General features: G+C 40.3%; 1 protein-coding gene across 7 annotated transcripts in view; it reads right to left on the reverse strand.

Moving 5' to 3' along the window:
• NSUN6 (NOP2/Sun RNA methyltransferase 6) overlaps nucleotides 1–14,757 on the reverse strand; it is a 118,308-nt gene extending 103,551 nt beyond the window's left edge. For 3 of the 7 annotated variants that reach the window (XR_013397790.1, XM_015146571.3, XM_028826038.2), the window contains exons 1-3: nucleotides 6,461–6,959; nucleotides 3,806–3,961; nucleotides 587–666 (exon numbers count right to left, since the gene is read on the reverse strand). Coding sequence is in view for 5 of the 7 variants with exons in the window: in XM_015146571.3 (XP_015002057.3) it covers nucleotides 587–666; nucleotides 3,806–3,961; nucleotides 6,461–6,535 (311 nt within the window). In the remaining 2 variants the exon portion in view is untranslated. Of the gene's footprint in view, nucleotides 1–586; nucleotides 667–3,805; nucleotides 3,962–4,712; nucleotides 4,940–6,460; nucleotides 6,960–14,654 lie in introns of those variants that run through there. The other 4 variants (XM_015146572.3, XM_077945478.1, XM_077945479.1 and 1 more) reach the window with 3 other exon arrangements.
• Between the last annotated feature and the right edge of the window lie 76 nt (nucleotides 14,758–14,833).

Genomic DNA, 14,833 nt, shown 5'->3' on the forward strand with positions numbered 1-14,833 from the left:
CATAGTGAGACTGTTTCTACAAAATAAAAAATAAATTAGCCAGGTGCAGTGGTGCACACCTGTAGTCGCAGTTACTCAGAAGCTGAGGTGGTATAATTGCCTGAGCCCACAAGTTCAAGCCTGCAATCATTGTGCCCCTGCACTCCAGCCTGGGTAACAGAGCAAGACACTGTCTCAAAAAATAAAATTTTACAAACATATCAACTATGAAAGTAGAAAATAGGTTACTCTATATTTTTGCTGCAGCTCAAAAAAAAGGTTTTAATTTAGCACTGAAAATTCATATGAAAATACAAGTAAACAAATGAAATAAAACTTCGCAGAAAGAGGGGGGGAAAAACATCACTGCACTGAATGGACCTAAAATACATTATTCTCAAGGTCGTTGGGCCCATTCCTAGTCTTCTTTTGTATTATTTTCCATGACAGAGTCTAAAGTCTGCATTTCTAAATTTTTGAATTCCTGTTATCTATAGAAAGTTGCTAACAATGGGGAAACTTAGTCTTATCATCGAACAGTTAAAAAGCTCCCTGTGACAAACTTTTATTGAGAAGAATATAATTTGGAAATGAAGTTCTTACAAACCTGGGTCCAATAACAGGAATAAGTAAGACATCCTGAAGGTCTGGATGTTGAAGAATAGGAACACTTAATCCGTTAAACTGCTGTTAAAAATAAACATGATTATAAAGCAATTCATACATCTGATACATTTCAACTTATGGAACTTTTCAGTATCATCATCTACCACAGCATGAAGCCCTAGTAGCTCTGGGGCACTTTCACTTTATTCCACGGGATACTGTAAAAATCCAAAAGACCTCAAAACAACAGTGTTTTCTCTATTTTAATTCTGAAGTATCCTGACTTCTTTATAAGACTCAATTTTGCTTACTATTTGGCATTATAAACACAAACCATGGTTACCTTAAGTGATTTATTTTAAAAACTTTTATTTAATATAGAATTACATGTAGTATTCCTTTAAGAAAAATTTCTGAATAGGATGTTAAAGACTGAGATTACTATTAATAAATACTACCTAATATACACAATTAACACTGGCATCCACGTCAGTTTTGGTGAGGAAAAGAAATGTTGGCCGGGCGCGGTGGCTCAAGCCTATAATCCCAGCACTTTGGGAGGCCGAGGCGGGCGGATCACGAGGTCAGGAGATCGAGACCATCCTGGCTGACACGGTGAAACCCCGTCTCTACTAAGAAATACAAAAAACTAGCCGGGCGAGGTGGCGGGCGCCTGTAGTCCCAGCTACTGGGGAGGCTGAGGCAGGAGAATGGCGTGAACCCGGGAGGCGGAGCTTGCAGTGAGCTGAGATCCGGCCACTGCACTCCAGCCTGGGCGGCAGAGCGAGACTCCGTCTCAAAAAAAAAAAAAAAAAAAAAAAAAGAAATGTTTATGGTAGAGGTTCGGGATTTTCAGTATTCTCTATCATAAGGGAACCAGAAGACTGTCACACTGAAAGCAGGTACAGGTATGGGAGCCAGCTCACACCAGCTCAGGAGAGTCACTGCATGCATCTCTTTCCAATTCCATGGTCATGCGTGTAACTACCAAGGAACCTGGTGAGTATTTATACCACAGAAATCAACAAACATTACTTTAGGACACGTGAACTTTTCAACATGAAAGGAGAAAGAAAATCTACAGCCTAAAGCCTCCTCCAAGTACTCTTTCTTGCTAGAATTGGGTACTGCTTTACCATTAGTTTCCTGTCTAGTGACTTTGACCCATGTTTCCCTGTACAATGTTAACCTTCAAGGAAAGGGGCCCAAAGCCCAGAGTGACTGATCCTAGCCCATGGGATCTTGTATATCCAGACTAGAATACTAAAATATCCAGGTTCTGGAAATCATTTGTTACGAAAAAAAATAATAAGGCCAGGTGCAGTGGCTCACACCTGTAATCCCAGCACTTTGGGAGGCCGAGGTGGGCAGATCACGGGTCAGGAGTTCGAGACCAGCCTGGCCAATATGGTGAAACCTCACCTCTACTAAAAATACGAAAATGTGGTGGGCGTCTGTAGTCCCAGCTACTTGGAAGGCTGACGCAGGAGAATCGCTTGAACACAGGAAGGAGAGGTTGCAGTGAGCCAAGATCGCGCCACCACACTATAGCCTGGGCAACAGAGTGAGACTCCTTCTCAGAAAAAAAAAAAATCTGGATCTGAGTTATGGATACTTCCAGCGGGCCTCAGAACAGTTTCCTTTTTGTTAGCTGAAAACATACGCATGACTATGGAAAAGTAATGATTTTAGTTGCTTAGGGCAACTACTTATGTTTTATGCCTGTGATTACTCTCAATAAGATTATCACTATCAATAAAAATCAGATTACTTTTTTTAAAGTGTTATTTAATTATTATACTAAGGTTTGGTGTCATACACTGAGATGCCATAGCTGGTTCTTCTCATGACATGGTCGTCTATTTACAACTTGGTACTTATAGAATTGTTCTTAAGGAGAGTATGACAAAGAGTCCATAAATGTAATAGAGAGATTTTTTAAAAGGGGATAAGTGACTCAGTGATAATTTTCTGAAGTTTCCCAAATAACTAAACACAGCTTGTGATTTACAAATGGAAACCCTTTAATGATGGTTGCCTCTTGCTTTTAGTTCAGATACAAATAAGGCAGAAATGAGTCTGCTGACGCCCACCAGTTACATGTTACAAGTCACTGAATAACTACAATATGCAATTTATGTGGTACCTCTCAGCATCTATTTTTCCACATCCTACATTTCCTCCGAGGTAAATTTCAGTGTACAGTGTAAGAAACACATAAGGCAAAGCTTTCAAAAGCAAAAAAGTATACACAAGGTAACTCAAAAAAATACAAACAAGATAACTCAAATACTTTTCTTCTTAGAAGTCATAAATGCCATTTTATAATACTGTTTTCATCTGTAAGAGGAATATTTTGCCAAAACTATTTTATTGTTTGGATGAAAAAAATCTCATGCTGTTTTACATTGAAAATAGATTCAGATTAATTATCTTGTTGTAATTTCCTGGTTTTATGAAACATAAGGCGCTCAGCATCTTTTTTTTTTTTTTTTTTTCTTTGAGACAGAGTCTCATTCCATCACCCAGGGTGGAGTGCAGTCACGCAATTTTGGCTCACTGCAACCTCCACCTCCTGGGTTCAAGGGATTCTCATGCCTCAGCCTCCTGAGTAGCTGGGATCATAGGCATGTGCCATCATGCCCGACTAATTTTTTTGTATTTTTAGTAGAGACAGGGTTTCACCATGCTGGCCAAGCTGGTCCCAAAGTCCTGGCCTCAAGTCCACCCACTTCAGCCTCCCAAAGTGCTAGGCGTGAGCTACCACACCTGGTCGAACATCTATTTTTTATGTCAATTAACAATATAATCTCACAGGTACTTATTATGTACCTCCTTATCTCTGGGCTTATCTCAGCTATACCATCTGTCTTCCTGGTCATTATATGCTACTTATCACAAAGCCACAGGTTTTTAAGGTTAGACTGGACTTCTTCACATGTATTTTAATGATGAAGCTACTGAGGCCCAGTTTAATGCAGCCCAAAGGGGTTTAAGAGCTATTTAGTCACCAAAAATGAATAAATTTAGAATCAGAAGTACTAGGTTCAAGTTCTAGCATTACCACCTAGGATAATTTTGAAGAATTTACCATTCATGATCCTTAATCTCCTTATCTATAAAATTGGAAGTGTATTCTATCATTCATAAGATTTTAATGGAGAACATGGCAGACTGCAAAAATGTAATTATGTACAAATGACAGAAAATTTCCACAAACCTTCTGAAGTTCATCAAGTAACAGATTTTTCACATGTTGTACTGAGGCTAAATGTGTATTCACTCTGACAGTTGTGAATGACGGAGGATGTGACAGGTGCTTTAACAAAGTTTCAAACTTCCTTTCTGCTTCTTGTTTACCTAAAGCCGTCACAATCTAAAAAGAAGAAGTTAATGTTTAAATTTCCTGAGAATTAAAAACAGTCAGCAGAACATGCTTATATATTAATTCCATCTAATGAAACATCGCTTAGCAATTGTTCAGCTCCATTCTATTTTGCTGTATTGTTTATATGTTAACAGCACTAAGGAAATAGTAATACTTCACAGGGTTCTTGGGCTTAAACGTGGTAATAAACATCTAAGAAAATGCCTGAAATAAAGGGCTTAGAAAAACATTGCCTAAACTTCAAAGCATTATGCACATTTTCCAAATATTAATATCTGCTACATTTACTCACATAAATTCAAAAATTCAGTCTATTTATAATGCATTACCATTACAGTATCTCTGTAGAGCTAACATTATATCCAAGTTAGCTAGATGTTGCTAATTAGCTAACATCATCTCCAACAGCAAACTGGGTGGTATCCTTTTAAAACACCAATATTTAAAGAGTAAGTAACATTGATATAGTCACTGTCATACAAAGATTCCCCTAGGACATCAGCTTTTTAATACGGTATTATTAAATGTAACAAATATATATTGTCCAAAAAAGATGAGTAGCAAAGACACCTGTCAGATATGACGGTATAAAGACTTAAACAACAATATTCCCTTGTAATTAACCGAACCTTTTCAAATAACACATTTTTTTTTCCCTATTTGACTAAACCCTGCTTTACAGAATCTTCACAAACCACTTGTTAGCCTACTCATCCACTAGCCTTAAAAGTATTCATACTTTCTCAAGGTTTAGTCTTATCAAAGCTGAACTTTCAGCCTGGGCAACATGGTGAAACCCCATCTCTACAAACAATACAAATATTATTAGCCAGAGTGGTGGCCCCTGTCTGAGGTCCCAGCTACTCGGGAGGCTGAGGTGACAGGATCACTTGAGTCCCAGAGGTCGAAGCAGCAGTGAGCTGTAATCACGTCACTGCACTCCAGCCTGGGCAACAGAGCGAGACCCTGTTTCAAAAAAAAAAAAAAAAAGGCATAAAACTTAATATTCTTTCCCTTCAATACTTTTCACAAAGACATAGCTTTCCATTTTGTAAAACCATACCATTGATGAGGCTCTGAGGCAGAAGGAGTGTCAAAAGAAAAATGTTTGGATATTCTTTATAAAACAATGTTCTCCATTTTAAAATCAGCTGGAAAAAACTGTAGAATGCCCCTACTTCTCTTAATATGTGCCTTATATTTTAAGTCCCTTGAAATCAACAGAATATATTTTATCTTTCCATACAGTCTAGTTTCTCAACATAATCTTTGGAAATGAAACACAGAAATCAAATCTAAAAGGCATGGCTTCAATAACATATTCAAAAATGAGCAACATTTAAGTGGTGTTAACCTGACTAAAAAAAAACTAAGGATTTCAAAAAAAATTTGCTTGGCGGCAACGTGGTAAAGTGGAAGAGAGGACAGGCTTTACAATCGGAGACAATCAACATTTACTGAGGACTTCTGTGGCAGGCACTGCCAATAGCAAACAAAATTAACATTTTTTGAAGACTTACATGCCAAAACAATGCTAGTTGTTTTCATTTACGTTTAAAATCCTAAAACAACCTGGTAAAATACTTTTAATTTGACTAAAAAATTAAAGATTTGGAAAAAACAAAGTTGTTCAGAGGCAGCATGGTAAAGTGGAATAGACAGCAGGCTTTGCAATCAAAGACAAGCAACATTTACTGGGGACTTCAGCAAACAACATTAACATTTTTTGAGGACTTACATGCCAAAACAATGCTACTTGTATTTACTTACGTTTAAGATCCTAAAACAACCTGGTAAGATATTTTTAACCATTCTCAATTTTTCACAGAAGAGAAAAATCGAGATTAAGCCACGTAAAGTAATTTACAAGGCACTAGAAGGCAAATCAAGTGCCTGAGATTCAAAAGCTGTACCTTTGTTCATTACACCTGAACCCTTTCCCTCCAGATTTCAATAGTTACTTGATAGCCGTGTCAACTTGGGTCAGTTACACAATTCCTTTAACAGTTTTCTTATCTATTAAAATAGGAACAAACCTCTACGGAAAAAAAAAAAAAAAAAAAGATTGTGAAGAGTAAAGATGCAAATAACCTAGCACAACTGTTGGCATTTAAGAGGCACTCAAAAAATTACAGAATCCTTTTCACCTGAGTGCCAGAGCGAGCGCTCTTTTAAAATTCGACTTGAGTTCTTGAAGACAAGGACTTTTTCTTGTTCATCCTTGTAACCCTTTGTGTCATGCTTGACAGGCACATGCATTTTTTCCCTTCTTTTCCACTCCTAAATGTTAAAACATATACCTTATTCACTTTGAATCTCAGTAAGCTTTAATACCTGTAGAAACATATTGGTATTTTTACACTTGATAGACAAGTAGTAAGAAACGATGGCTGTCAAGATTTCCCTTTACACTTTTTTCTATTTCTCTAGAGTGTGTGAATATTTGAGTTTTTGCAAAACATCATCTAACATCTTTACCTGACCTACCTCCTTATTCACAAAGCCCTCCTTAAGATAGTTTTCAACCTCGGGTCTCAAAGATATCTTAGGGAAAATAGACATTTTTCCTGTTGTTTAGTTCTCCACCAAGAGAAATGCTGGAAAACGGTGTTTTCTTTCCGAATTAATAGTGACGAGTGTCTTGACACCAGATGCTCCGGAAAATCCTGCCGATCACGCTGAGTTAATTTCGGAAAGGCAGAGGTACACGCTTTCTCAAGCCTAGCCGATTAGAAGCGGCTGCCTGGCTTCCACCGCACCTCATCGAGGCAATGTTTTCTCGTGGAGATGCTCACGGAAATCACTGAGCCAATGCCGCTCACATTGCAAAGAACCAAAAAAAGAAAAAAATGCTTAATAACTGAATCTGTGGTGAAACGGAAGCAGACCAGTAAGCCAGGCTGACAGCAGCTCGCTCGCTTTATCTTTTCTATCAATTTCCAAACACGCGCCCCTATTTCTCGGCGGAAAGTCGCTTCCGGCTTACGTCACGTCCAGCGCCTGCGGCCCACCCCTCCCTTTCCGGTCCCCCAATCCGCAGGCCCAAGTTTCCCCAACGCTACGCTACGTCACGCCACGCCACGCCCCGCCCCGCCACGCCACGCCACGCCCCGCCCCGCCCCTCCCCGCCCCCGGAGGTTCCAAACTCTGCGTGAGGCGCTTTCACCTGCCTCGGGTTAAGCAGGCAGTGGCCGCTGGCGGAATGGACAAGGATATTTAGTTCCTGGTACCGGAGGGCTGGGTGCCAGGGGCAATGGGGAACTGTCAAATGGTGTGGGTTGAGTGGAAGATGTTGCTGCCTGAAAAAAGGCAGGGCCCAGTTGATGTCCTGCCGGATGTCCTCCAATTAAAGGATGAGGCCAGAATTTGGGCGCATCACCACCGTTTGATTTCATGAAATGATTTTACCTTTCTCAGGCATACAGATCTGACTTCAGTTGTGAAGTTTATAGAGTTCATATTTTTGAAAGTTGGGTTAATGGTGTGTTAATAGCCAATGCTCAGGTAAAACTTAAAACCCACAGATAGTGTTTACAGTTAGTTATAAGGCTAACTGCTACTTGTATCATAGTTGACATATTCTTTAGAGCTTGAGAGACCCTTGCCATGATTTTTTTTTCTTTTTTTTTTTTTTTTTGGTCATAAGCAGACAGGGATATAGATTCAGAGAACGAGGATACCTAACCAAACTCACTGAATCATTTTATAATTGTACAGGAAAGTCAAAATAATTCTCCTATCACCTTGACACATGTTTTTTGCAGCACACCATGCTAATTTACACATAACTATAGGAAAGGGGTTTTCTTATTGTTTCTCTTTTTCACACCGAATTATACACACAGACACACACACACAGAACAGGTACTTTCTATGACACACCAACTCTTTACCAGAAAGAGTAGAAAATAATGTATGACCATTATACCATGCAACAACCTGCAAGGTGTTTATCATTTTCTCTTTTTTTTTGTTTTTTTTTTTTGTTTTTTTTTTGAGACAGAGTCTCTGTCACCCAGGCTGGAGTGGAATGGTGGGATCTTGACTCACTGCAACCTCCACCTCCTGGTTCAAGAGATTCTCCTGCCTCGGCCTCCAGAGTAGCTAAAATTACAGGCATGTGCCACCAGGCCCAGCTAATTTTTGTATTTTTAGTAAAGACAGGGTTTCACCATGCTGAGCAGGCTGGTCTCAAACTCCTGACTTCAAGTGATCTGAGTGCCTAGCCTCCCATGGGATTACAGGCATGAGCCACCGTGCCCAGCCTGTTTTCTCTGTTTTTAAAGAGTAAATCAAGGTTCCCAGGGTTGAAACGACTCTCCATGGTCTCACAAATAAAAAGCCAGAATAAAGACTAGTAATTTGGCTTCTAGAGCCAATACCTTGTCTTTGACCATCACATATTTCTGCAATAAATCCATGAGATTCTTTCATGGCTAAAACATCTGAAAGTGATAAATGTCTAAATCAGACATTTCCAAAGGAATTTCTGTAGCCTCAATTTCATGGTGAACATAGCACCACTAATGGCCAGAAATTACTTCACTAGTGCCACACACGGACAGTATTGAGGACATTTAGACTTTTTTGTTTGTTTGAGATGGAGTCTCATTCTTTCACCCAGGCTGGAGTGCAGTGGTGCTATCTCAGCTCACTGCAACCTCCGCCTCCCAGATTCAAGTGATTCTCCTGCCTCAGCCTCCCCAATAGGATTATAGGTACCCACCACCATGCCTGGCTAATTTTTGTATTTTTAGTAGAGATGAGGTTTCACCATGTTTCTCAGGCTGATCTCGAACTCCTGAGCTCAAAGTGATCCACCCATTTCGGCCTCCCAAAGTGCCGAGATTACAGGCATAAGCCACCACACCCGGCCATTTAGACTATTCTTGACTAGATGTTATTGTAATGACAGTTAATGTTGATGAAGATATCTCTTGGTATCCTAAGGCTGGATCCAAGAAAAGCATATTACAAATCAGAGGTTGGCATAGTTGATATGTGCTATGTAAGCAGTGGAAAACAACTCCATGAATAATACACCCATATAAGATTTATTTAGGCTACAAGTTCTTAATATGGGTGATATGGCTCCCTAGGGTGTGGGGAACTCAGTGGGGACTGAAACAATCTTTGATATAATCTCACTCTTAATTTTTAGTTTGTGGAACTCCAAAGCTTAACCTTACCAAAACAATCATTCCTGAGCATTTAATTTCGTGGTGGGGGTATGGGAGAATTAATGGGAAAAAAATGTCTAGAAAGGCTCTTTAGGAGGATGATAATTTTAAAAGGTTGATAAAACACTGATTTAGGTGATCACTTCCCTCAAGTCACCCAGGCTGGAATGCAATGGCATGATCTTGGCTCACTGCACCTCCGCTTCCTGGGTTCAAGCGATTCTCCTGCATCAGCCTCCTGAGTAGCTGGTATCACAGGTGCCCGCCACCACGCCCAGGTAGACAGTAACTAATTTCTATGTAGACCTCCCTTTTTCTATTCTTCCAGGTTGCCTTTTTATTTCTTCTATGACAGGCATGCCTCTTTTTACTTGTCAAAATGTTATTTCAGATTGATCCTGGAAGAAAGGTCTTAATTCTGACTCTGGCTATCTCCATTCAAGGAAACTTCTTTCCTTCCTAATTTCAACCCTGCGTGGTTCTATGAAAATAACATGACACCTATAGTCACCCATTCACCCATAAATCCAAATCTGTATCAGTACGGCAGCTCCAGTCTAAGCTTCTCAAATTTATTTGGCATTTGAGACACATTAAATTAGGGCCTATAATATCTGGAAAGTGGCCTGGTGCAGTGGCTCACGCCTGTAATCCCAACACTTTGTGAGGCTGAGGCAGGTGGATCACAAGGTCAGAAGTTCAAGACCAGCCTGATCAATATGTAAAACCCCATCTCTACTAAAAATACAAAAATTAGCCGGGCATGGTGGCGCGTGCCTGTAGTTCCAGCTACTCGGGAGGCTGAGGCAGGAGAACTGCTTGAACCTGGGAGGCAGAGGTTGCAGTGAGCTAAGATTGCGGCACTGCACTCCAGCCTGGGCGAGACTGTCTCAAAAAAAAAAAAAAAAAAAGAAAAAGAAAAAGAAAAAATGGAAGGTAAAGGGAATAAATATGATTTAGTTCAGAATACTGCCAGGATTAAACAAACAAAAAACCAATCTTGGATTGGTTCATCTTTATTTCTAGAAATAATACTATATACCTTACCGAGAACTTCCCATTTTTCTTGCTGTGCTTATGGAACACTGGAAATTAGCACCATAATTTGCTTTGGGGAACACTTCTCTGAAAACCCAGCAGTCCAACTGTTGCCAGACTTAAATCCCTGGCTACCTTATCTTGCATATATCCTTCCCACTTAAGTAAGGAACAAACAACATAGATTCTTGCAAAGAAAATGGTATTAATGTATGACTGAAGTTTAGCAAGGTTCTTGGGCAGTCTATATCTTTGCAATGTTTAAGAATTTGACCTCTGGTGTTAAGCTACTAGGGTGCAGATTCCAGTTCTTGCAACCTCAGGCAAAGTATTAAAGTTCTTTGCACTTCAATTTCTTCATCTGTGAAATACAAATAATAGCTCCTGCTTCATAATTTTACTATAAACCAAACAAATTAGGTAGAGTGCTTTAAACGGTGCTAGAACAAAGTCCTCTGTAAATGTTAGATAGTATCATCATACAAGTGTTATCATACATGTACTGAAGGAATGGCTATAGGACAGTGAAGTCATTTGTGAGGAAAGAACTAAAGTGACCCAAATTCTGACATGTCAAGAGAGTTTTTTATCTAAGGGAGGAGTGAAGATTTCAGGTGTTTAGGAAATGTAAGAGGCTCCACCCGAAGGAATGGGACTGTAGTAAAGAGGGGCAAAGCTGTTTCCAGAGAAGAGAGGACCAGAAACTTCAAGAAATTGACTCAGCTTCAAAAGCCAAAAACCTACTATAAATGGGTAATTTATAAGCCACCATGACTGCCACTGAGCAGCCAAGCCCTTAAAGGACTACATGTGTTGATGATGGAAGCTTTGAAGTACCTGTTGGAAAGAGCATTTATCAAATGTAGGAAGGCTGGTCACATTGAGCCCTAAACTACAGAAGAGATGTCAATTCTTATTGATTGAATTATGACCAAAGTCACAGACCTATGGCTATTTTGATCTAGTAGATGTTTTGAAACTCAGGATATTATGGCTTCTCTTTGTAAACATAAAGCAACTTTATCAGAAACTTATCAACATACTTTTCAAAATGACAGGAGTGAGACGTGAATTTCTTTTATATTACTTACAACATCAAAACATTGTTGGTCTCTCAATAGATATTTACGGAAGGAGATCATATTGATTTCCGACCATATGGCAGGGAGAATTTTCTGATGGGAAATGTATCAGTCACACCTAGTCTGGAGACTGATCAACTGAACTAAAATCACAATGGGCATTACCTTAAAGGTTGAGAAAAGCTAAAAAATGGTGCCAGCACTTTGGGAGGCTGAGGCAGGTGGATCATGAGGTCAGGAGTTCCAGCCTGACCAACATGGTGAAACCTCGTCTCTACTAAAAATACAAAACTTAACCGGGCATGGTGGTGCGTGCCTGTAATCCCAGCTACTCAGGAGACTGAGGCAGGAGAGTCGCTTGAACCTGGCAGGCAGAGGTTGTAGTGAGCTGAGATCACGCCACTGCACTCCAGGTTAGGGTACAGAGTGAGATTCCATTTAAAAAAAGTAATGGACAAATTGATCAGAGTTGTATGAGTAATAAATTGAATTCAATTACAGCTACAGCTAGCTCTTCCAAGTATTATCTGAAGTTAGTTTATAATAGTTCCTTTTAAAAACATACTATAGTTTTATTTTTTAAATTCCCGAGTTGTTTGACATTTTTCTTCCTTGAACTCTTTAAAATATTTTGTTAAACTGGACAGAGATTTTACTGGAATTCCAATTTAATTAAAGGAAGTTATTTCCAATGAACACTTAATTAGTTATAATCCCTTTTTTTGGGGGGGGGGTGTTCAGACAAGGTCTCACTCTGTCACCCAGGCTGGAGTCCAGAGGCACGATCTTAGCCCACTGCAATCTTGACCTCCTTGGCTCAAATGAGCCTCTTGCTTCAGCCACCCCATTAGTTGGGACTACACGTGTACCACCACATCCAGCTAATTTTTGTATTGTTTGTAGAGACAGGATTTCCCCATGTTGTCCAGGTTGATCTAAAATTCCTGGACTCAAGCAGTCCACCTGCCTTGGCCTTCCCAAAGTGCTAGCATCACAGGCATAAGCCACCGCGCCTGTCCTACAAAATGTAATTGAAAGTATTTTTTCTGGCCGGGCGCGGTGGCTCAAGCCTGTAATCCCAGCACTTTGGGAGGCCGAGAGGGGCGGATCACGAGGTCAGGAGATCGAGACCATCCTGGCTAACCCAGTGAAACCCCGTCTCTACTAAAAAACAAAATACAAAAAACTAGCCGGGCGAGATGGCGGGCGCCTGTAGTCCCAGCTACTCGGGAGGCTGAGGCAGGAGAATGGCGTGAACCCGGAAGGCGGAGCTTGCGGTGAGCTGAGATGTGGCCACTGCACTCCAGCCTGGGCGACAGAGCGAGACTCCGTCTCAAAAAAAAAAAAAGAAAGTATTTTTTCTAATAGATCAACAGGTATATCAGTATGATTTCTGTTTAGATAATACACGACTATATTCTGTTAATCAATCATATTACTTTCGATAATTGTGGCTAGTTTTCTTTCCCTTCAGTTTCTAAAAATTTTAGATTTCCAAATCAGCAAATAAAACTTTTAAATATGAAAAAATATTTTTAAAATATTAGAACAGTCCTATTGTCAGGTAAATTGTTCATAAGAAAGGTGTTAAAAGTAAGTTAAAAGTAAATTTTAACAAATTGAAAACTTCAACACTAAAGTTTTCTGAAATTTCAAAGAAGCAAAACCAATAAAAATATCAAGAGCCATGTTCAAATAAATACATTCATTCCACTTAGTTAAAAGTAGAAGGATAATTCTGTCTCTAAAATATCATAAAAATGTTTAAGCAATCTATAGATTTTTTGCTTCAAATCTCTGAATTTTCTTTCTTTTTTGTATTTTTTTTTAGACGGAGTCTTGCTCTGTCACCAGGCTGGAGTGCAGTGGTGTGATCTCGGCTCACTGCAACCTCTCCCTCCAGGGTTCAAGCAATTTTCCTGCCTCAGCCTCCCGAGCAGCTGGGATTACAGGCACGCGCCACCACACCCGGCTAATTTTTGTATTTTTAGTAGAGACAGGGTTTCACCATGCTGGCCAGGATGGTCTCCATCTCTTGACCTCGTGATCCATCCGCCTTGGCCTTGCAAAGTGCTGGGATTACAAGCGTGGCGCCCGGCCAAATGTCTGCATTTGCATACCAAAATGCTTGCTTTTCAGAAATGGTTTCTTAGAAATCCGAAAGCCAGAAAAAAAAAAAAAAAAAAAAGCAGAATGTGGTTTACATCCATGTCTAACAAGAAGCTGAAGAAGCTGTTAAAGAATCTAGTTTGTTTTGTGATAATGAAGCTAGGACTAAAAATGTCCTTTTAAGCCATTACTTACACAAACACAAAATTATTCACATTTACGGTTCAACTGATAGTCATGACAGTTACGTTTGCATAGGCTCAGTACATTATTTTTCCTCTACATAGGAGGATGAAACTTGCCTTCATTGTCGTAACGTTGGAGCATATTATCCTGCATCTAAGTCTTAAAGAGTCTTTAAACTATAGCACTGGGAGGACATAAGTCATACATTCTCCTTGTACAAGTTAACTCAACAGTTTGGCATGTTAAAAGGCCACGTTGCCAAGGTTAAAATCCAACTATCTGACTGAAGTCATAGTCTCTTAAGGTTGCTCCTCCGTCAAATGGTTTCAAGGACATTCAGTTTCGTTTCATTCCAGGCTGTGAAGCTTTTCTTTTCAATGCTAGAACCTAACCATGGAAAGTGGAATTGAAAACAATTATATAGCGAATTAGCTTATGCGTGGATTTCGATCTGGGATCCACGAACATACTTAATGCTTGGCAAAATGGGGAGGGGCACTGTGTGTTATTATTATGTGTTATTATTAATCACATAACTGAACTCTGTGGCTACAGGCCTTCCATGGCTCGTCTCCCAATCAATTCTTTTCAGAATTAAGAATCACGACAGGGGCTGGGCGCGGTGGCTCAACGCCTGTAATCCCACCACTTTGGGAAGTCGAGGCAGGAAGATTGCTTGAGCCCAGGAGATTGAAACCCCCTGGGCAACACAGCCCTACCTCGTCTGCAATCCATCAGTCAATCAATGAGTACATAAATGAATAAGCGAATTAATGAATACGTGAATGAATAGATGAATAAATGAATGAAAAAGAATCACGGCAGAACTCCTAATCCCTAGCACGCCTGCCTAGAGGAACAGGAAGAAGTCAAGAAAGAAACACTCTTCACTTCTGTGAGTTTTCTAAGGGCAGCAAACGGCGGCTGCTCAATTAGAGAACCTATGGTCTTTTCTGGCTTTAGAGGTCAGGTCCCCAGCTGCTAGCAGCAGAGAGACTCAAATCAAAGAGGAGTCCCATAAACGCTTTGAAGGCTGACATCAGAGGGAGCACGCACCGAGGGAAACTCCCCACCTCCCTGTGATACCGCAAATTCGCAGTCGCTGGCAGTTTGGGGTTCTCCCACCGGAAGTGAAACCGAAGAAAACGCCACGTCGAAGGCGTGTGTTGCCGTAAGCGCGCCGACGTCACGCGCCTAGCTTCCGGCGATGGGTGGTCCTGGGATCGGGAGGGGAGGCGGGGTGGAGGCGGGGCTTGGGGTTGAGA

The sequence above is a fragment of the Macaca mulatta genome, chromosome 9 (assembly GCF_049350105.2).
Source record: "Macaca mulatta isolate MMU2019108-1 chromosome 9, T2T-MMU8v2.0, whole genome shotgun sequence".
Lineage (NCBI taxonomy): Eukaryota > Metazoa > Chordata > Mammalia > Primates > Cercopithecidae > Macaca > Macaca mulatta.